The sequence below is a fragment of the Pan paniscus genome, chromosome 11 (genome assembly GCF_029289425.2).
Source record: "Pan paniscus chromosome 11, NHGRI_mPanPan1-v2.0_pri, whole genome shotgun sequence".
NCBI lineage: Eukaryota > Metazoa > Chordata > Mammalia > Primates > Hominidae > Pan > Pan paniscus.
This window is the reverse complement of record NC_073260.2, coordinates 67,687,017-67,711,498: the sequence shown is the minus strand read 5'-3', so window position 1 is coordinate 67,711,498 and position 24,482 is coordinate 67,687,017. Positions and strand designations below refer to the sequence as shown.

The following is a 24,482-nucleotide window of genomic DNA, read 5'->3' as shown; positions in this document are numbered from 1 at the left end:
ATCCCCAACTTTGGCTGGATCGACTTAATGATTTTTCAACCTTATGATGGTGTGAAAGAGATACACATTCAGTAGAAACCATACTGTGAGTCCCCATACACCGATTTTTTCACTTTCAGTACAGTATTCATTTCATGAGATATTCAACACTTTATTATAAAATGGGGTTGTGTTAGATGATCTTCCCCAACCATAGGTTAATGTAAGTGTTCTGAGTTTGTTCAAGGTAGGCTAAGCTAAGCTGTGATGTTCCGCAGTCTAGGTGTATTCAATGCATTTTCAACTTATGATGGGTTTATTGGGGTGTAACCCTGTTGTAAATCTAGGAGCATCTGTATTCTGGTTTAGATGACAAATCATATGTTCTTCCTATGTAAAACAAAATGGCTCTATACTTTATTTCTGGATTACAAAGTCTTATTAAGAACAGGTAGAACAAAATGACAGATGACCTTTGGTTTGACAGGTGAATAAATATGAGGGGCCTGGTTCTTAGGTATTAGTTGTTAAAGCCTTCTAGGTACAGCTTATCAAAAATACATACTTAAAGCCGGATGTGGTGGTTCACACCTGTAATCTCAGCACTTTGGGAGGCCGAGGCGGGTGGATCACTTGAGGTCAGGAGTTTGAGACCAGCCTGGCCAACATGGTGAAACCCTGTCCTTACTAAAAATACAAAATCAGCCAGGGATGGTGGCGGTCACCTGTAATCCCCGCTACTCGGGGGGCTGAGGCAGGAGAATCCCTTGAATCCAAGAGGTGGAGGTTACAGTGAGCTGAGATCATGCCACTGCACTTCAAACTGGGCCACAGAGTGAGACTTCCTCTCAAAAAACAAACAAACAAACAAACAAACAAATACTTAAATTCCTCAATTTTCAGGAAGACTGGGGGAAAATCAGGCCCCTCCCAAGGACTGGGGTGAGATCGGGTGTGACTGTATTCTGCCTTGAAAGTACTAAAGCCAAGGGTTGATTAGCCACTGGCTGATTATCAGTCTGTGATTTTCCTAGCCCTTAACAAAACTTCTCCTTCCTTTTCCTTTTGGATCTTCTATTGTTCCTTAACTACTCCACCCACAGGCTGAAAGGGACAAGGGAAGAAGGTCAACGAGAAGCTAATATAGCAGCCCTGCTAATAAATTGGATGGGAAAGAAAATGGAAACAATTGTACTGTTTCTGGTTACCTGTGATTTTAAACCCTTTTGGCTCATTCCTTTTTCCAAATGATTACCAGCTGGTTTGAGGGCTCATTGAAGGCCTACTGATTGCTGGTAAAATTAAAATAAACTTGTATTTTAAAAAACTAGGTAGTCTTCCAGCAACAAGCCTTTGGAAGCTTTCCTTCCTGATTTACCAAGGACACAGAGTGGGATCAGGGCAAGAACCCGCCCATCTCATCAGGGCCCTCCCCGGCCCGTCCTCTCCTTACGACCAATTCGTAGGCACATATGGATATAATTTTTAAAAAATATTTTTGATGTAGATAAGAAATTGATATTAACTTAAATAGCATAATCACTGTTCTACAAAAGGATGCAAATGGAAAATCTACATGTGAGTATGGTCTAAATGCATATAGATTATATCACAAGTTTTCCTAATTGCATCACTAGGATTGTTATGAGTATGTCTGCAGGGCAATCAGTGTAAATGCTTAAAACATGCTCTGTTCACATGTGTTCAAAATGTCTGGAAAAGAAACTATCCATGGCCAAAGTAAAATAGCCAGATATTAATAAGCCAGTTGAAGGGAACTCTCTGTTCTCTTGCAAAATAATTTAAGTGTAGATGGCTATTGGGTTAGAGTGGGTAAAACATCAAAAACTACCTGTTGAATTGGAACAAGATCAGCAATGGAATCTCTGCAGATTAGAGAAGGTGGAAGGGGTTCTTTTGGTAGCTGAGAAAGCAACACAAGCAGGTCTTTCCAGTCAGGCCCTGATCAGGAATAACACTAGCAGCTTCAGGAGTACATCTTACTTTGATCTCTGTTCAACAGTTAATCAAAGGCTTTTTAGAAGGCAGAAGCAGGTGGTCCTGGAAAGCAACCCTGTAAGGAGCCCCCAAAATGCTCCCACTTAAAGGCTTAGGTAGAGTTCAGCAGTAATTAAGACAGGTTGGCCTGCTGAGAGAATCTTCTTGCTTTCCCCTAGGTGGTTAGATTTCTTTTAAAATCTTACTCTATGTTATATCCTGACTCAAATGTATTATGCAATAGGGCTTAAGTTGGTGAGTCAATGATGTATGGTATTTTAACAAGGAGTTCTATTTTAATGTAAAACTTTTAGCTAGATCATGTGCTACATACTGGGGGGCCCATTGAGCCAGGTCTAGGAAAACTCTTGCTTCTGAGGAGAAGGGAGGGGAAATCAGAAATTCCAACAGCAACGTCAGTGAAGGGATTCGCCAACCCTTCAAAGTGGCAAATTCTTTCCACCAACAGGATGAGAAATGTGCAGTCATGGGGACCAAAACCAGCATGACTTATGTTTCCTTTACTCACATGACCTTCTAAAAGTAGGCTGATGGAGGCTTTCAGCTTCAAAGGAAGCCTTGGGAAAAGAAAAAAAAAAAGCAATGCTTTTGTGGACTGCCTCAGGGAGAGACTCTTGTGTGTATAGGATTGTTGTGACACTTGTCTAATGGCCTGGTCTCAGTCCAGTGCAGAGGGTAAATAAAAATAAGCAAATATCACAGCCACTTGCCCTGTGCAAATAGGGAAAAGAATGTTGAGGAAAAAATAGCCCGGAGTCAGAGTGAGTCAGAGTTGGTGAGGCCAGGAATATCATTCCTCACATACGTAGCTCTGGACTTTTAGGCCCCTGCTTTAATCTCCCTCCCCAACATGAGATGTAGAATAGTGTTTTATTCGGAAAGACAAGGTAAGCCCCAAATTCTTGCATGATTTGGTACTATCTTGGGTGAAATGTACGCACTAACCAATTATTTTGGCAGAGTGTGTCCCATCCCCTGCATGGAAAGGCTATGATCCTGAGAGGAAGAGCTAAGAGCTTCATGCTGGCCACATGCTTTGCCCACTCATGCTCTTGGTAACCCTGAGAATAGCTCTCAGCCTCCTCCAGCCTCTCCTGTCCCATCTAGGATGATTTTACTCCAGACAGATCTTCTGGCTGTAGGGTCAGGTGTAAGGATCTGTAGCACCCATTATTGCCAAGTTCTTTGAGACTCTCCAAAGAAACAGACCATGAAAAAAACAAAACAAAACAAAACAAAACAAAAAAACCCCTAAACTACTGACAAAGAAAGAAAAGCCTGCCAGGTATCTTACTCCATCAGGGCAAATTATAGCTAGAAATTCTGAGCACCTCTAAAATGAGTAGCAGTGAGTATTTCTCTGTTTCTCTACTTTTCCACAAAGGAAGTATGGCAGGTAGAACCAATGTTTTCATGTCAAAAAATCATCTTATCAAGGACCTTGCTTCAAAACCCAGATTGAAGACACCAAGAAGACAGGAGCAGCCAGCTGTACAGCTTGAAGTACCCAACATTAAAGTGGGTCATTTCTGGTATTAATTAATGTTGGCTGGAGCTTTAATGAATGTGGGAGTGGAGAGGCTCATGGTTGTGTTACTTACGATTTTTCTGAGTTCTTAATTAGCCTTATTGTTGAAAACATGAGGAGACTTTGCCAAACACAGTCTGGCTTAGCCTTGTCAATGTGCTTCCTTAACTTAAAAGGCCACCTATATCCTCTCCTCTCAGAGTGGACAATGTAGCAATCTCAGAGACAAAGCCCATCTGTATTGGCACCTCAAGATCATGGTCCAAATGTCTGGAGATTCAAAATTTACATAAGCGTAGTCAAGACTCTGAGAGTTTCACCAGTTTGATTCTAACGCTAAATTTCCTTGTCTATAAAAGGTGCTTTTTCTTTACCCCAATTAACAAACCACTCAACAGTCAAGAGAGGACAGTTGTTTGGGAAATGCTGGTCTAAACGGATTACAAATAGATGTGAGAGAGCAATTTTTCTGTTTCAAACACTGTAATGAACGAATTAAACTTGCTTGGAGTTGCCCTGAGCTTGTCCTCCAGCTGAAATTATCATGTAGCTTTCCAGGAGGTAAAATAGCCCCACTAAAGGCCCATGGAGCTCTCTAAATTTGCCAGGAGCTGCGAGACACACTGCTGGGAGCACAGCTGTTTCTGTACCTGTGGATCCTGGTCATGGCCGCTGGGATCCCTCTCGTAGCTCTCTGCATACAGTCTGAGGGTGGCCCGCACACCACTGGAGGAACTGAGCCGGAAGATGAGCCGTGATGCATCCGAGAAAATGATCCTTAGGCCCTGAGACCAAGAATATCCAGAATGGAGCAGTGAGCAAATGAATACACAAGTAATAATCATTAATACCTGCCATAGAAATCAGCATGTTTTTATACCTCAACACAATCAGAATCAAGACCATTTATATTGGCTCTGGATACAGGGCATGTAATGAATGTGATGAACCTACTTAGAGTTACCCATTTGTCTCTTTATTCTATTTCCGTTGCTTTGTGGTTAATGTGGGGAAAGAGGAGCAAAGCTGTGAACAGATACTCAAGTTCTCTTGGGCTAGTGATATGGGAATCAGAAAGAAGTGGAAGTCACAAGGATGAAATGATATTCAATAAATATTCCTAGGGCCAAAGTTTGTCCCTTGTAAATCTGTGGATTAAGTGAAAGTAGGCAATTTGTCTATTACAGTAAGACGGATTGCCCACATTAAGGTTACCCCAGCATGAGGTTAGGCTGCAGGTTCCTCTGCTGGCAAGGGAACGCTCCAGTGAAGTGCCCAGGGCTGGAGCCTCAGCTAGGCTCTGGGGGTAGCCAAGTACACTGCCATCCTCTTGGCTCTGTCTTTTCTTCTGTCAATCGAGAAAAATGACAAGTCTCAATTATTTTAGGAGGTTTATTTGCCAAAGTTAAGGACGCACACCTAGGAGACAGGTCTATGCCTTTCTCCAAAGATGATTTTGAAGGCCCAAATTTAAAGGGGAAAGGGCAGGATATTGAGAAGTACACAATTTTCATGTAAGAGGTGGGTAGGGAAAAATAGTCCTTCATGCCTTTGTCTGGCTCAGTGAATCTGCATTTTTTTTTAACATAAGATGACACAGACAAATGAGGCAGAGGAAAATTGCAGGGAATCTGCATTTTATATAAGATAACAGACAAAACTGGGCCAGGGGAACAATCAGATATGCATTTGTGTCTGGTGGGCCAGGGGTGACTGCATCTATAAACTATCAATTTATATTGCCATGGTGAAATTTTAATAGAAACACCTTTAGAGTAAAGATCTAGCAGCTCACTGGGAATTCCCTTGTGGGCAAAATATGGGGGAGGCATGTAGCTTTTCATCTTGTAGTCATCTTATTTAGGAACCAAAAGGGGGAGGCATGTTTGCATGACCCAGTTCCCAGCTTGAATTTTCCCTGTGGCTTAATGAGTTTGGGGGTCCCAAGATTGAATTTCCTTTCACACTTCTTACCTGACTTCTTTTTTGGCCTGACCACCAGAGTGGGGTGGGGCCAGAGCTGTGGCCACATCTACTAGTGCTGCCTAGGATTAATTCCTCATTGGCTCAGCACATCTCCATTCGCTATGTATCTCTTCTCAGTAGAGGCAGGGATATTGTAAAATTATGACCATAAGATGATACTGTGACTTCTGTTGAAGGAAATGTGTTCTCCTAAGACAACTGATAAGGTAACTCTTGTAAATAAGCATATTGGCAGGGGCCAGGGGAAGGAAGAGGAGGCAACAAAATAATATATCTGGTGATTTGTTATTTTGGAAAACTTCTATGTCTCAGGAGACATTGATATCAGGCATTCTCCCAAAGCAATTTATCCTTGAAATTTCTCTGGCCTCAAGTCCTGTTTAAGAATAAGCCATTAGTAAAAATATATATACCTGCTGCATATGTGACTGCAATTATTTACCCCCACCCCCATCTGGTGATATCTGCTGGGAGACACTATGGTTCCATCTGAGTGTCTTTCTGCTTTTTTCAAGTTGTGTAGGCTTTTTTGTTTCAATCCCCAAATAAATAGCTTTAGTTTCTTTTGGAGTGGTTCAATGTCTGCCACAATTTGTGTAACCAAAGGGAGCTATCTCCCCTACTGGCAACCAATCACTCTGTAATACTGGCTTTGCAGACAGGATGATGTTATCCAGGTTTATTCACTGGGCAAACATTTTAGAGTGGCCCTTATGGATTAGGCACTGTGCTAAATCCTGGGTATATGAATATAAAGACACAATAATTGTCCTCCTTAAGCCTGGAGTAATTTTTTACAATGAACAGAAACTGTCTTCTTAACCACCTTATGCTGCTGGAGAAGTGAATAGTTACAAAATTCCAAATGGAGCAAGTGAAGCAATTACTGACTGTCTACAAATCACTGTATTTCAAATTACGTTCAAACCTACAATAAATCCCCAAAGGACTCACAATTATATTGATATTCACAGCCTTGTTTTTACAAACTCTTTTGAAGCTGTTACATATGTTTAAGCCTACATTCCCATTGTCACTACACATGGGGCGCATGAGCACGTGACTCTGCTCAGAACTATGGCTTACCCATAAATTGGTTAAAGCAATATCTAAGGATGAGGTCCTAACCCACCTGTTGCAGATTCCAAGTTACTTGGGATTACCTCTTCTGATGAGCCCCCAGACTCAACCCTTTAAAGTACCTCCCATTAAACAATTAACGTCTCAGATTCATTTTTGGGCAGTGAGGGGAAATTTAAGAATTCAGGTCATAACAAACTATAAACATGTGTTATCTGCTCATAACTAAGCCTTTTAAAAATGAAATAATGTTATTGTTTTCCCCCGAGGTTAATTATAATGTCTTTGACTGTACTACATGCTGCATGCCTAGAAGATTGTTAGGCTATGTCTGGTAGCCTGGAATAGATTTCTCACTTGGAAAGATGATAAAGATGTGAATAGCATGCATCAGCCTACTGGAAATGGTCCAGCATCTTCCCTCTTTCCTAGGAAACTAACCATGAGATCTTAACTGAGAATCCATGTTGCTTTTCAAGACCATTCCAGGTGAGGAACATCATTAATTCTCCTTCTCCACATGGAATGTAAGGGTTTCTTTAGAGCCAGCCTAGTTCTGTGCTGCAACAATCCCAGCACCATGTCTGCTGAGGGCCCCTTTTATGTGTGAATAGCTGTATTGGATTGCTTTGGGATCTGCATGTTCTTTCAACGAACTTAATGAATTTGCAACCCAGACATGAGCCATGTTCTTTCCATCATGTGTCATCGCCCAATAGCATTTAAACTATGAAGCCAAAGTTACCACTGACCAAGATTTGCAAAGTTTCCAATTGTTCCTGAATTTCAATGAAAGAATACCAATACTCGCATTTATTTTTTAGGTTATACTAGGGGTTGGCACTATGTAGCCTGTAGGTAAGAAGTTGACCTGCCACCTACTTTTATGAAACAAGTTGTATTGGGGCACAGTCGTGTCCATTCATTTATATCTTGTCTATGGCTGCTTTTGTGCTGCAGTGGCAGAGATGAATAGTTGTGGCAGAGACCATCTAGCCCCCAAGGTATAAAATATTTACTACCTAGCCCTTTACAGAAAATGTTTGCTGACCCCTGGTATAAGGCATTACATTATTCACAACATAGAATACTTGCCTTTTATCCCTACAGCATAAGATAGAAAATATAACCATTTGAATTGTCAAAATCTCAGTAGAGAGAAATTATGTTTATGAAGATTGTTATAAGGATATAAAATCCCTCCATTCCCTGGTGTTCCAGCTTCTAGTCATAGGTTCATCTGAACCTGTACTTGGCTCAAATCAACTTACCTCTCACCACCTACTCCTAACATAAATGAATTTATTAAATTGCACTTTAGTTTTATGTTCTCACTTTTACTGCAGGATGCTACAAGCTATGTCTTATAAAATCCACTTTTGTAGTCACTAGTAGAAATATTGTTAGAGGCTGTATGAAGCTCTGCCTGAGACATTCCTTCAAGAGCCAAGTATTAGGAAAGCCTTTCCTTCCCTAAGGAACTTGTATTCTTTTTCTTTCTGACAATAAGAACTTTGTAACTAACCACATTTCCCTTTTCGATATGGCTGCCAGGATACTTAATGCCAAATTTGAGGTTCAGCCCAAGTGGATCCTTATGACTTGCATGACTATAAATTTTTCTTCTTCTGTTCTTGACTCTACTCTTACTTATATATTCCCTAGTCTTGATTTATGTTTCTTATTTATATTCTAACAACTTCATTATGTGTGTTTTTGCCGCCACAAGTCTTGAAGAAACAAGGCTCAGTGAAAATGAATAAAACAAGTTTCCACCGCAGTGTTAACCTTAAAATTTTGGACTTGCTGAGTTATGACTTTGGGTTCTTCATTAGCTAACAAGCTCTGGGAGGACAGAGCCTTATATACCTCGTTCATCATCATTTTATCCACATAGCCTAGGACAATGCCTGGCACACCGTAGACCTTCCATAAACACTTGTTGAATGAATGTCACTGCATGTTCGACAACTAAAGTGAGCACCACTGCAGTCCCCCTGAGGCAGTCTCAGAGAGCCTGCCTTCGCATTTAGCAAGGATCCACAGGCTACATGAAAACACATGCACGTTCTTCATGGTGAACTAGAGCTGATGTATCTACCTTGAAGAGTGGTTGCAAAAAATAAACTAATAAATAGAAAGTGCCTGGCATAGCATCATCATGGCAGGGCTTGACTGTTTATTCCTCCACCGTTTCTTAAGATGTCTTAAGACAAGGGCCAGTTTTGGCTAAAAACAATGGAGTTGAACCATGGTGGGTTCTTGTCCCCAGATGTATGACCTTAGGCAAACCATTAGCTCATTAATTGCAAAATGCTACATATTGGAATCAGTGGGAGGTCTTTAAAAAATGGTGGTGCCTGGCTCCCACCCCAAACATTGTGATTTAATTCTTTTGGGGTGTTACTTGGGAATTAGGATTTTAAAAGCTCTTTGGGTGATTCTAATGTGCAGTAACTAATTGCAATAACCTATTTTTTCTGGGTCACTTGCCTCATCTATCAAGTGACTGGACTGTGCTACATGTCCGTTATAAGGAAGGTCCCCCTTTAGGATTTAAGGTTTCATACACAGGCTCTCACTGGGCTGGGATCGTAAGAGGGCTGTTAACACAGTGAGGCTAATAAAACAACTTCATGCCACTGAGTCCTGAAAGCTTCCCCCTGGGGCCTTGTCAGCAGCAGAACCACCTCTTGAACCATCTGACATTATTTTTTTTTAGCACAATCTTCGAAGGAATTCCTGGAGCAACTGTGAAAGAATTCATGATATCTCCCTAGCCACAGCAGCTAGAGTAGCCGGAATATCCAGGATGACACATAGCCACACACTCAAAAAAGGGAAAAATACGCTCTCCTTTATTAGAAGACAATGTTAATTATGTGGTGGGGAGGAGGGTGGGTATCAAAAGAGCACTTCAGTTCCAGCTTAGTGTTTTCCTTACTTTTCAGTGCCTGTGGTTGTGAGCTTTAATGATGACAGTCGAGTTCTGCTCACCTTAGCTTTGTCCCAGTGAAGAATGATTGATAAAGGATTTCATATCCCTTGTCCATATGCAGCTATCTCCACACAAAAATCCTTCAGTGTGCTTCCAGTTATCACTGTAGCATCTCTTTTTCTCCCTGGATTTGCCCCCTCTTTGATTTACTGTTTATGAAGAGTCAGTTTGGAAATGATACAAGAATAGCAACTGGATAAACTCAGGCTAGAATGCTGGCTTGGTCACTTTTTTAGCTGGTGGTCTTGAGTCACTTAAGCTCTCTAAGCCTTAGTTTCCTAAAAAGCAGTTGAAAAATAATACAGCCTAGCTTATTGGGTTGTTGTGAGTGTCAGATCTTAACATCCTGAAGGAAGGATCTTAGAGTCATTCTTGCCAATCTCTCTTTTTATTGAAAAGAAAGAAGTTAAAACACTTGCTCAAGGTAACGTATTTAGTAAATGGAGGAGCTTCATTTACTTCCATTTAGGTCTTCTGACTCTAGGCTTACAATCTGAAGTTGAACCATATGCAACTACTGATATTCACACATTGCTTCTCATGCGAAATATCTGAACAATATCTTATGTTTTGTATTTTTCCCAAAGCTGACACAGAGCCTTATGTAGAGTAGGTATCTGATAAATGTTTGATAAATAAATGTTAGGGTTTTTACTATTTTTTTAATTTTAAAAATAAACCCTTGTGTAAATCAATACAGGGAAATCTGTAAGTTGCTAAATACACACAGAACTGCCAGATATTAGTTTGGAGACTGTAGGACATGTTGCAGCCAGGCAGGGAAGGGTGAACTGTACATTACCAACAGTTATTTGGCAGCATTGGACCTAGTCAAATACTGACTTAGGATGAATTCCAGGGGAAAACAGCATATGGCCCTGCAATCTGGTACAGTGTCGCATATATAGTCAGTTGGCCACAGCAGGCATGTGAACCTGGAGACAGGACAGCCTTGGAAGAGAGAGACTCTGCGAGCCTAACTCAGATCTTATCTCCCACAGGAAATCACAACGATTTATCTGGAAAGCGTCAAGGTGAAGATACTGCTTCATAACATCTGAACCATATTTTGTAGAAGTGGGCATGCAGCCTAGAAAGCAGGAGATTTGGATTGAACAGACGTATCTTTCCACACACACTAAAAAAACCCACCTAGAATTACCCATTTTTCTTTGTTTAATAATTCATAGAGTTAGCTGTGAGCATGAGTTCAAAAGTGGTTGAGCAAGGCAGCAGTTACTCCATATGGTGCTTTTGTGTGAGTTAAAAACAGGTGCCCCCCTCTACCCCCAGCATGGATAAATTGCAGAAAACCATCCTTCCTTCAGCTGGCTTGGACTTCAGCTTCTCCTTCCCCATTAGGCTGGGTACCATTGTGCAGTGTGCTGACTGCACAGCCATACTCAGCTGCCCTGCTCTTGGGAGCAGTTCTCACCCAGCCCCTTTTAAAAACCAACCAGCCTTCTTGGGGGCTAACAATTGCAAAGAACTATCTGGGGAAATCAAGGTCAAGTGACTCCTTACACGCTCTTTTAAAGCACTCACCTAGAAAAGCCATGCTAGGTGATGAGAGGGCTGCTGGAGGGCGAAGACTTGAAAGCTATTCCTCATCCAAATTCCAACTCTCAAAACTGGAACAACGGAACAAAATCATGCACCTTCTACTTCCCCATTTCTTTGGCCAATGACTGCTGATCCCTGTTCACACAATATCCACCCGAGTTCTGGGATATTTTGGATTCAGGCACACTTTACCCAGACAACGGCATAGATTCCTCCCTTAGTTCCTGTGATCGTTTGCAGCTTTTCTCTTTTATATTTATATTTCCTGGTGAAGCTCACCCACCCGACAACACAGAGACATTAGTATTCCAATAGAAAGTAACTGTGTTGTCATTCGATAATGCTTACACGCTTGCTACACATTTTAGGACAATTTTACTACTGACACTTTAGACAATAGTTCTAAAGCAATCAACTTATGCCAGGAGAAGGTAATTCTTTATAACAATACTCCAGTTAACCAGAAACAGGGAGATGAGAACTTCCCGACTAACCAGAAACAGGGTCTCCCTCATTCTATTTTCTTTCTCGCTTTTTTAAAAATTTGAGATGAGGTCTCGCTGTGTTGCCCAGGGTGATCTTGGACTCCTGGACTCAAGCAATCCTCCTGTCTCAGCCTCCCAAGTAGCTGGGACTACAGGCATAAGCCATTGCACCCAGCTTCCCATTTTATTTTCAAATCAGCTGACAGGTCATTATAAAGTACTGAATATGCGTTTGGCCTTCAGAGGACAAATAGGAAAATCACAGGAAAAGTGGCTAGTAGAAATTATTTTTTTAAACCTTTGGTTTTCAAAATGTCCTAGCACAAGCCATAGTGCAATACAGAGCCCGACTGTCTTTATTTTCCCCAACTACAGTGTTGTAGAGTGAGCACTGAAGTTGAGAATCCTAATCACAGTTATTGTAGCATCCCATTGAGAATGCCTATAGGAAACCTTAGCTCTTTATCTGGAGAGCTAAACAACTGTATAACAACCACATTGGACTGAAGAAAAGCAAAGAGTCTGATAAAATGGTTTCACCTGGGCTGCCTTCTACCCATTCTTCAGAGTACAACTTAGATATCACCTCTCTATGGAGAACTTTCTAGAGCCCTAGTCTAGTTTCCCCCACTATGCACACCAAATAAGTTCTTCCTCTGTAATACCGTTCAACAAACTCTACAGTAATTGAAGTTTAATATCAATTTATCTTCCCTGCTAGATTTTAAGCAGCAGACAGGAATCTCAACTGTCCTGAATACTGTTGTATCCTCGGTGCCAATGAGCTGACTGGCGTCTAGTAGGTGTTTGGTAAATACTCACTGAATAGATGAAGATGTAAATGAATCAGCCTCTAACAACCTTCACCATATTAGACTAAGTTAGGAAAGGAATATATGTTTATTGCAGAGATTCTTTTCAACATCACAATTTTCAAAGAAAAAGGTTTTTTTTAAACCCACATCGAATCACAATAAACTAAATGTGATAATAGCCCATTCACTTAAACAGTTCTGTGACTCAGTGTAGAAGTGCTATTTGTGGGTATGCTAACTTTCAGATTTAACTAAATTCTATAGGTGGGTTAATCAGTGTGACTAAAATGATTTCTGAGGCTCTACTTCCAGATGCGCAAACCACACTCCAGCAAATGGCACTCCAGCAAAAGGGACAAGGATAAATTGTTACAATTATAGTCTCTCAATTAGTTCATTGATTAGAATGTGATCAAAGTTGAAGTTGAGATCAGGCGCAGTGGCTCACGCCTGTAATCCCAGCACTTTAGGAGCCCGAGGCAAGCAGATCACCTGAGGTCAGGAGTTTGAGACTAGCCTGACCAACATGGTGAAACCCTGTCTTTACTAAAAATACAAAAATTAGCCGGGTATGGTGGCGCATGCCTGTAATCCCAGCTACTCGGGGGGCTGAGGCAGGAGAATCTCTTGAACCCAGGAGGTGGAGGTTGCAGTGTTGCAGTGAGCCAAGATCATGCCACTGCCCTCCAGCCTGGTGACAGAGCGAGACTCCATCTCAAAAAACAAAAAACAAAACAACAACAAAAAACAAAAACAAAAAGTTGAAGCTGAAATTTGACTAGCTAACTCTGAAGAGAGAAGAACTCAATCTTAAAGCTTCAGATTCTCCAGTTGATATGATTCAGTTGCTTTTATACAGTGCTGGGGACAACACCTTAGTGAGCTGCTTCATATTTGCTGACCAGGGGTTTGTTGCATCAAGGTACATATTAAAACACCACATGCTGGAAATAAAATGTGACTTTGAGATTGCCAATTTACTATTTCTAAACACTGAAATTAAAAAGAGCAGACACCTTCTTGCAAATTAAAATAACAACTCTAAACGAAAACTGACTTCAAAATCAGTCTTCAAAGTGTGCTTTTTCTCTGAACTAAATTCAAACGGTTCTTTTTTTCCAGGTTAAGGACAACATCAAAATGTTTCCACATAGCCTGCTTAACTTGAAGAGGTATTAATCAGCTCAGAGTTAGCCTGACATAATCAAATTGGATTTGGTTTTCCACATCACCTAACTGGTATGCATTTATTTACATCAGCTTTTTAACCATCAGCTGAACTGTGACTTGCAAATGACTTCAGCACTGGAAGAGTTTCATGATTTCTGAGCTTGTTAGAAATATAGGAGTTGGTTTGGGAGGCCGAGGTGGGCGGATCACTTGAGGTCAGGAGTTTGAGATCAGACTGGCCAACATGGTGAAACCCTGTCTCTACTAAAGGTATAAAAAAATTAGCTGGGCGTGGTGGTGCACGCCTGTAGCCCCAGCTACTCAGGAGGCTGAGGCACAAGAATCGCTTGAACCCGGGAGCAGAGGTCGCAGTGAGCCAAGATCACACCACTGCACTCCAGCCTGGACGACAGAGCCAGACTCTGTCTAAAAAAAAAAAAGAAAAGAAAAAGAAAAAAGAAAACAACAACAACAACATAGGATTAGGATGAGTCATAAAAAGAGACTCAGTTGCTTAAATTTTGCTCCTGAAGTGTCAAGGTTTCTCATTTCAAATCAGTTTTCAAAATATAGGTCATGGTTCTGGACTGATACCCACCATAGTGGAAATATGCTGTCTCTCAGTGTGGAGCCATTTCTGTCACACTGTCCTTCACTCACAATACCAGGATTGGAGTATTCCTTCTATCAGACATGGGGGAGGCTCACAACTGTGGCACTGAGTGGAGATTCCAGGACTTAGGCCACATGTTAGAGATGGAGAAAAGATCATAGTAAGAGACAATCTTGATAATATTCTTTAGGGTATTGATGGTGAAGGGAAGAAATAGATCACCTAGCATGATGGATGGAAACCCTCGATGTTTGCACAATGAAGTCACCCCTGAAGAAAGAGTGGCTCACCCTGCAACCCACATGAATCACACAACTCCTCTCTGTCCTATCTCTTTAGAAGGTATAAACTGGGAACTCCTTTAACTACTTAGCCATTTGATCAAAGTGCTCCCCTATTCTCATTGTAGCTATAGGCTTACTTTTTTCCACTTATACTTGAAGAAAATAGCATCAGTCAGTCATTCATGTGACTAGATTTCACTTGAAAATAGTGACATATCCTCATGAAGATAGAAGGAAGAACTGCAGTTGTTGAACCATGCCTCATGAAAATGCTTTCTAAATCAAACAGAGTCTCTCTTGGGCCCTGTATAGTGGAAAGCACACATCAACTTTTCTCTTGGCATCCAAGGTCACACATGCATTAGACACTTGGAGGCAGCCATAGTAAATCCCATGAAACCAAACATGCCACATTGAGGCCAGGGAGGTCCCTGGGAAATCATGTCAGGGGTTGAGAACTTCAGGGTTTCCTTCTTGCTCCTTGAATGGTCCCATAAAGCCAGGCAGGATAGACTTCACTGAACGTTTCCACAGCAGCAGGGTTGGCAGTAGTGGGGTGGTTATCACCAGAACAGGATTTTAATTTCATTTTGGATGGAGAAGCATTTCTACTTTATCTCTGGAGATGTATGTGAAACAGGATTTTTTTCCATGGTTTATTTCCTGACTCTGACCTCAGGTCAAGGACATAAAGGAGACCAAGCTGCCTTAAAAAACCTTTCGCTTTCTAAAGCAGAGTGTGTGTGCTGGGGGATGGGAGAGGGGGAGAAATGTGAGTTTGAATCAATTCCCAGATGACTTAGAAACTGAAGGGGCCTTCTCAAATCTTTATGTGACACTGCAAAATTGTGTGTTTTTTTTCCTGCTTTTCTTATCATATCTGGTTCATTCAATGCTACAGTCTTTCCCAAGGATGCTTTTTTTTAAACCTAAATAATTTTATTTAACCAATTGTTATCATTTGTTATGTGCCAGGATTTTATAAGTGTCATCTCACTTAATTCTCCCAAACGCTTATATGAGACAGCCACAGTTATTATTCCTATTTCACAGATTTTAAAAATGCAGGTGTAGGGGGGTTGAATAGCTTGCCTAAGATAACCCAGCAAGGAGGTGGCAGAGTTGAGGCTCAAACCCAAAACTTTCTGACTTCAAGCCTGCACACCCAACCACTGCTCACACGATTTACAGTGGCACCAAGGTTGCCTTGGGTGCTCTGGAGCAGAAAGCTGCTCTTGAAGAGAATTTCTGGATAAAACAGGAACAGCACAAATTTTAACAATTCATTGTTGAAAATTATTTCTGCTATCTACTTTTTTTTAAGTAAGTAGAATTTAACCCAAACAAGAGACAACTGGGAATCTCCCACTACCTTGGGATCATCAATCTGAGCCTCAAATTTTACTGCAAAGTACTTTTAAAATAGAATAAATAGAAGAGTTGGGTGAGCATTTTCTAACCCTAGGGTACACTGATTATTACTTTTAAAAATATACACCTGATTTGTGTATGTGTGTGTGTGTGTGTGTGTATGTGTGTGTGACACAGAGAGAGAGAGAGAGAATAGTTGTATCCTTTTCTTGAACTGATATTCAATCAAATTAAGGATTCTGGTCAAGGGGAGGGAACTGATATTTCTTGAGCATCAATTAGGTACTTGCCACTGTACCTGAGGCTTCACATGACTTTCTCTTCAAACTTTCCCCATGATGCATGTGTGATAATTATCACTAGCTCCTCCCCTCAAGATGAGGTTCAAAGAAGTTAAATAATATGCCTAAAATCACAAATCTAGGCAGTGACAAAGCCAGCTTTCAATCCTGTGTCTATCTGACTCCAACACAAGAGAATACTGAAGAGAACCACAACAACCTGCCTCCTGTAGGAAGCAGACACTTGGCAGTATTATGTCTCCTCTGAACTTTGCTAACAGAGAGATATAGTTCTGTTTCTCCTTATAGAAATCAAATCTCCTTCTATCTTAATTTAAAAATAATCCATAATATAGTAGGTTGTTTTAAAATAACAGTATTTTTAAATCACAAAGACATAATAACAAGGGTTAGCAAAGGTGTGGAGAAACTGGAACCCTCATATACTGTTGGCAGGAATGTCAAGTGGTGCAATTGCTTACAAAGACCATATGGCAGTTCCTTTAAGGGTTAAACATAGAGATACCATTTGACCCAGCAATTCCACTCCTAAGTATGTACCCAGGAGAATTGAAAACCTATCTCTGCACAAAAACTTGTAGATGGATGTCCACAGCAGCATTATAGTCAAAAAGTGGAAATACCTCACACGTCCAACAGCAAATGGATGGATAAACAAACTGTGGTACATCCACGTGATAGAATATTACTTGGTAATAAAAGGAATAAGTACTGATATATGGTACAAAGTGGATGAACCCTGAAAATATTACAATAAGTGAAAGAAGCTAGTCATAAAGGACCATGTATTATATGATTCCATTTATATAAAATGTCCCAAATAGGCGAATCCATACAGACAGAAAGATCAGGGGTTGCCAGGGGCTGGGGGTTGGAGGGATGTTGGAAGGAAGATGACAGCTAAAGAGCACAACATTTCTTTTCTGGGGCGATGAAAGTGTTCTGAATTGGTTGTGGTGATAACTGCACAATTCTGTAAATATACTAGAAACTGTTGAAGTGTGCCCTTTAAATGAGAGAACCATCTGGTATATGAATTATATATCAATAAAGATACTATATATTTATATTTTAAAACTGTACCATGAAAAAAAAACAAATTATGCATTTGGTAGGCTCTCAATAAATATCCACTGAATGAATGCACCAAGGTACTTAATGGTTATTTTAGAATACTAGTTTATTTAAATTCAAATATGTCTTTCAGATGTCTATAGTTTGAAAAGTATGCTTATTTTGCACTATGTTACCTAAAGTGTACCCCAGACTCAACTATCCCTGGGGCTGAATGCTGATGCATGTTGACATCCTGAGAGGGTCTCAACAACACTGCTATGCAGGGATTCCACCTCTACCCAACAGGACCAACGGTAGCAAAGGAACCATCTGTAACTTGCCAACAATGGGAATGCTGCTAAGTATTAAATAACTGGTCTCTCATCACCCCCCTTGAGCTAAACCCAGACCTGCAAAGAAGCTCTAGTGTGTCTCAGGACCACCAGCCAATGAAGATATCACCTGGGTCCTGGAATCTGGGAAAATGAACAAAAAACTTCCTTCTTTCTTTACCAGAAAAATTCCCAAGAGCAGATCCTGGCAGCATGTATCCATTTATAGCTACATTTGAGCTCAGACAGAAGAGTGTAGAAGAGGTTGGGGGAAATCAATACTGTATTAGTCCATTTTCATACTGCTATGAAGAATTACCAAAGACTGGGTAATTTATAGCGGAAAAGAGGTTTAATGGACTCACAATAATGGTGGAAGGCGAGGGAGGAGCAAAGACATGTCTTACATGGCAGCAGGCAAGAAAGCATGTGCAGCGGAAGTGCCCTTTATAAAAACATCAGATCTCATGAGACTTATTCGCTACCACAAGACTGCACAGGAAAAACCCACCCCCATGATTCAATTACATCCCACCTGGTCTCTCCCATGACACGTGGGGATTATGGGAGCTACAGTTCAAGATGAGATTTGGGTGGGGACACAGCCAAACCCTATCAAACACATTCCAGTGTAAAAATGAAAACCAACAGTCAGAGTTATGGAGGGGGAGGGGAAATGAAATAAATAGATGAACTTGAGATCCAGTTGCAGAATTGGCCTGATGTGAACAGTTAAAGAAAATCTAAGGAAAAGGTATCCAAGCACTGAGTACACTGAGGAAGATATAAGGTAGAGGAATACTGCATTAACAGCAAAACAAATAAGCTCAACAGACAAGCTTCTTGCAATTATATAAAATCCATAACTGAGCGCGGATCAGACCATTCCCTTGAAGGAGTGGTTTCCGAGCCTTCCTTGTTGGTGAGCAAAAATATCCCAAGGATACTTTAAAAGGCACATTATTTTATATCTCTTGAATTCTACATCAAAATGAGACTTGGATCTAAGAAAAGTTTGTAAAATGGAAGTGGGAATGTGGTCCAAAACTGGAAAAGACCTATCCAGGGCACGGGGGCTCAAAGATGCCAGCTGAGCTCCTGACTTCACATTTCCAAGGACTGACTCACTGAGGCCCCAAGGACAGGGATCTTTAGTTCTTGGTAACTTTTCTGAATCTGTCACCAATAATGGCCACCACATATGAACACCTGCAGGCTACAAACATTTCAGAAGGAAATGTTGGGTCTGTATTTATTTGACATATTCGTCTATCCATTACCAAGTGGGACAAATACTGGACATAGAGTACCCATGTTCTTTTGTGTTTTTTTGTTTTTTGTTTGTTTGTTTGTTTGTTGTGTGTGTGTGTGTGTGTGTGTGTGTGTGTGTGTGTGTGTGTGTGTTTGAGACATGGTCTCACCCTGTCTCCCATGCTGAAGTGCAATGGTGTGATCATGAGTCACTGCAGACTTGACCTCTTGGGCTCAAGTGATCCTCCCACCTTAGCCTCCTAAGTGGCTGGGACTACAATTGTGTGCCACCATGCCCAGCTATTTTTTTTTTTTTGGTAGAGATGGGGGTCTCACTTTGTTGCCCATGCTGGTTTTGAACTCCTGAGCTCAAAAGTGATCCTCCCACCTTGGCCTCCCAAAATGCTGGGATAACAAGTATGAGCCACTGTGCCTGGCCACAGAAAGCCCATGTTCTAATCTACCCTGTGCACTAACTTGTTAGGTGTCCTTCATCAAGGGCTTTCCTCTTTCCTGGCTGCACAGTTCTCATCTATAAAATGAGGTCACCTTAGATCATCCCTAAGGACCTCTCCAGTTCTAGGACATTTTGGCCACTGGTTCTGCCTGATAACCCATCTTAGTGATTTCCTAGCAAGTACCTGTTTCTTGGTCACAGTGCCATCCACAGGGTCCACGTATTCAAAGCTATCCGTCTTCGCCACACTGTAGACATGGCTCCCCACAGCAAACTGCTGGCCAATGAAGGATTTGTCTGTGACCAGGGCCTCCAGGTCCCTCATGATATAATATGTCGTCCTGGGATCCAACCCCTCATAGTCAAACCTGGTGAGGACACAGGAGGAACAGAAACCTAATCAGAGAACCAGCAACTGGGTGGCCCACTTACAGTTATCTAATCATTGGTTCTGTTTCCAGGGAAGGACAGCACAGAAATGCACCTTCAACTCATCTCCCCTCTTCCATCTGACCCTTACAGTCCATTCCCCATACAGCGGCCAGAGTAATCTTGTAAAAATCAAATCATGCCACTTTCTTTCTATTAAATCCCTCTATAAATTCCCATCACATTGAGAACAAAACTCAACACTTTAACCTTGGTCTATCAGGCACTGTGGGATCTGCCCTTGCCCACCTCTTTGACTCGACTTTTGTTCTGTCTTTTTATCATTGTTCACTGGCTCCAGCCACACTGGTCTCTTCTCCAGTGCACATTGACATTGCACCCTTTCCTGCCTCTGGGCCCTTGTGCTTGCTGTGTGTTCCCTTTACCTTGTACATTCTTCTGCCAGCTCTTCAAATACCAGGCTCATTCTTTCCTTCCATTTTCAAACCCACTGTCACCATTAGAATGTGACCTTCTCTGACCATCTATCTAAGGCAGCTTCCCCACTCGTCTTCTTCTCTCATCACTCTTCATATTTTCTTTTGGTAGTTATCCCAAACTGTATGTATCTTGTTTGTATATTTGTTTACCTATTCATTGTCTGTCTTTGGCCACCAGAACGTGAGCTCCAGGAGCTGTCTTGTTCTCTGCTATTTCTAGTACATAGTAAGTTCTATGTAAGTAGAATGGAATGAAAAATGGGAGAAAGGAAAGGAAGGAAGGAAAGAGAGAAAAATCAAGGAAGGTAAAAAGAAAGGGAGAAGAGGAACTGAGCACACTATAGAACTCTTGGAAACTTGGAAGAAATATCACAATTGTTCCATTCAAAAAAGTCCTCCTAGCCAAGTGTATTAAATGTAACAATGGGGCTGGAAGTCAATTAGAAAAAATAAAATAAAAGACCAAAAATAATACCAATTGCATTTGTCATTGTGGGGTTTAAAATATGATGATGTATACCAAGAGTTGGCACAGTGCCAGGCACTTGTGCTTAAAAACAGCTAACAACTTTTATTTGCCATCACCACCATAAATAAACTATATTTTACAATGTCAGATGGTCTTGGCTGAGACCTAATGGCACACCTAGGACTGTCTGTTTAAGAAGGAAGCCATAGGAGGGGCAGCTGCACCCAAGTCACTTGGAGGATCTTACATTTGGGCTTCCTGTAGCATAGAGAAAGGATGTGAGTTCTCAGAGTGAACTGGAAGAAGGAAGCTCTGAATAGTTGTTACTACTTTTTTCCACTTAAGATCTTTAAGACATCCAGTAAACATCAGCATGTTAGCCAAGATGCAAAATATGGAATAATACCATGTCTAGCAATGTGTCCCCTGCATCTACATCCCTTTCTTTTATTCTCTTCCTCCTACACAAGGTGTTTTTTTCTCAGCCTCAGAGGGAAAAAAAAGGAACTCCCTCAGAACATTCTTTTTCAGCAGGGCATATATTCTGAGACTGCAGTCACTTTAAAGGTAGACATTTGGAGAAGGTAGAGACTCAACCAAGGAGAAAGGGGCAGGAAGACAGGAGAAGAGAGTCTAGCAGGAGACAGAGAGGCATTGAAAGAGATTCAGGAGTTGAAAAAAATCCACTAATATGATAGATCACGTTCAGTCTAGGGTTGAGAATCATCAGATCTGTTTGCCCAAACGTTCACCTTCATATACAAGCAGGATCTAGCACTGCCTTCCACCCCCAAATCCCCGTCTGATCACCACCAATAACAACACACTTTCAAGGAAGAAATCTTTAAATGGAAGATTCCTTCTGGGGTCTACTCATACAAGAAAAATAATCTGGAAGATTTTCTCAGATATTCAGGCTCAGTATTAGTTAAAGTGAAATTGTTTTATTATTTTCAGCCTGCCAAGAAAATTGTCAAGCTAGGAATAATTACATTTCACAAGCACCTTTTAATTTGCCATTTGCTGGGGGTTGAAGGAAATGTTTACCTTTCATTCTATGTATTTTCTCCTCCCTTTTTCTTTATCTCTGTGATCTTTTTGGAAAGAAATCTGAAACATAACTCAATGTCCTAGAAGAAATTAAATCTGTATTGCATATTATTCTCAAATATGGTATTTATTATGAAGAAGTAATTATCATGTAAGCTCTTGGCCACAAAAAATAAACTACATTATAAATACAGTTACCATAACACCAATTATTCAAGACACCAGCAGAAACCTAGATAATCATTTCACAAATTATGAGGACCACATCTCTGACTCAAAGCGATCTCACTAGGCCAGAGGTTGTCAATCATAATATATTTTGTCAGGTTGGATGTTTTGTAACAGCTTCATGCAATAGAAGAATGTCATGTGCCAATTAACTCTTGGTATGCCAGGAAAAGAAAACACACATGAATCAGGGGGTTTTGGTACTTGTTAGAAATAATGAGTAAACCAAGTTTCTACCTGTCCTGAGAATTCATTTTTTATGATACACTGAATAATTTGAGTTGTTTTGCAAGCTATCACATCCCCAGCTTTCTTGACTAAATGGGAACTAAGAATGTGATGTTGTTGTTGTTTACATCTCCCAGAAGGTTGTAATCTCTTTGATTTTAACGAGTACAATCATGGGCTTCCTTATTCTCTGATACATATCTAAGTAAAAGGCTTCTTAACAGAAGGAATAATCACCTTATAAGGAAAGTCTAAAGCTCTCTTTCTGTCCCTTAAGCTCTTGAAACACAACCAAACATTCAAAGTAGTTAACTATTCATAAACAAAGCAAAATGAGTCACAATCTTTCTGCTTTTAATACAGAGTCTCTGAGACTACCCAAGGATTCCCTTGCCCCACCTCCAAGTTCTTTACAGTTAACATCGTTTCCTACTCCCTCCTCCTAACCCATGGCTTGGTTCTTGTTATGTACACATATCTAGCATACCTAGGTTCACACTCCTAGCAAGTAACCACACTTCCAGAATACTCTTACTTTCATTCACTTAAACAACGGGAAAGTGATATAGACCCCCAACCCTAAGCTCCTACCCACTGATCTTTCCTTTTCTTCCTTCCAAAATAATGGTTTCCTTTTCTGTACTTCTTTTTCTCTGTTTTTTTGTTTTGTTTTGTTTTTTGTTTTTTGTTTTGAGATGGAGTCTCACTCTGTTGCCCAGGCTGTAGTGCAGTGGCGCGATCTCCACTCACTGCAACTTCTGCCTCCCAGGTTCAAGCGATTCTCCTGCCTCAGCCTCCCTAGTAGCTACAGGTGTGCACCACCAAACCCAGCTAATTTTTGTATTTTTAGTAGAGACAGAGTTTCACCATGTTGGTCAGCCTGGTCTCAAACTCCTGACCTCCGGTGATCCACCTGCCTCGGCCTCCCAAAGTGCTGGTATTACAGGCGTGAGCCACCATACCCGGCCTGTACCTCTTTTCATGAGGACAAAACTTTAACAATATCTGGGGCTCTTGAACCATGAGGTTCCTTCAAGGGGTGCCAGCTCAGGCATCTTGGACACTGAATCTGATTATTGGTGAGGAGGTAAGACAGAGGTAGAGAGAGGATTATGAAAGCACTCCAACCTGTCACAGCTTCTGTGTCTGCCTTTTTTACTTGATAAATATGAATGGAAAACCAACAAGAAATGCCTCTGGTTTGACTGCACGGCTCTCACAGCCATGATAGTTACCAAATAACTTTTCAAAGCTCTGCAGTTCAGAGTTCCTCTTGAGAGGGCCACCTACCTTATAGGCATTGATGAAAAGATTAAAGAGTGATGTCACCAGGGGAAAGGAAATTGGTGCCTTCCAGCTTGGTAGCCTTTGACACCACCCCCAACTATCTATAAGGGGTGATTCAGCTCCAGCCTCTGTGTTCCTCAGATCTTCTGGGAAGATGCCTCCTTTTTAAGGTTCTAGCCCATCAGTTTTAGAAACCTGTTCTAGGAGTAGTTCTTCAGGGTCCATACAGAGACCCTTCCCCTTCTCCTCACCTGCAATAGTAGTGGCGGCCAAATTTGGCCCAGTGATCTCGGACAATTTCCTCCACACTCTGCTTCCGGGCAGCAATAATGGAGAGCCAGACCAAGACAGCCCAGAGGCCATCCTTCTCTCGGAGGTGGTCAGAGCCTAAAGGTGAAAGAAAAATTCTGCTGAGCATTCATTTGTGGGAGCAAAGCAAAAGCTAAATGAATTAAGAAGACCAGTTAGTGATTGAATGTTATGTAGAAATGATTGGATCATTTACCCATTATGTTAAATATATGTCTCCTAATACATTTGCATTTCTGAAAAATATACAACTGAAATTCAAATAAAATAGTAACAAAAAATAAAACTTGGAAATTTCTGAAGGGATCAGAGAGCCAAGTTGACATCTCATTAGCCCAATGAGATTATTCATTTATTCAGTAAATATTTAGTGACCCCTACAATATATCAGGCATTGTTCTACGTCTTGGGGTAAAGCAGTGAACAAGATAGTTCTTTACTCATAAAGTTTGAATCCAAGTAGATGGAGTTAGGTGGAGACAGGCAAAGAAAAGTAGACAAGAGAACAAGATGCATCAAATAAGGACAAGTGCTTTGAAGAAAATAAAGAGGTGATGATGTCACAGAGCATAACAGCACCAAAAGCTGCTTGACCTAAGGTTGGCTGGTGGTTCCCCGACCCAACAGATATGTCCACCTGGAACCTGTGAATGTGACCTTATTTTGGGAAATGCTCTTTGCAGATACAATTAAGTCAGGAATCTTGAGGTGAGATTATCTCAGGCACCTAAATCCAATGATAAACGTTCTTAT

The 24,482-nt window shown here is 41.0% G+C and overlaps 1 protein-coding gene across 1 annotated transcript in view; it reads right to left on the bottom strand.

Annotated features, from left to right (window-relative positions):
* PGM5 (phosphoglucomutase 5) overlaps window positions 1–24,482 on the bottom strand; it is a 178,406-nt gene that overhangs the window by 27,541 nt on the left and 126,383 nt on the right. Inside the window, exons 8-10 of the mRNA XM_055091871.2 lie at window positions 23,672–23,807; window positions 19,474–19,657; window positions 4,177–4,311 (exon numbers count right to left, since the gene is read on the bottom strand). Of these exons, the coding sequence (XP_054947846.1) occupies window positions 4,177–4,311; window positions 19,474–19,657; window positions 23,672–23,807 (455 nt within the window). The remainder of the gene's footprint in view (window positions 1–4,176; window positions 4,312–19,473; window positions 19,658–23,671; window positions 23,808–24,482) is intronic.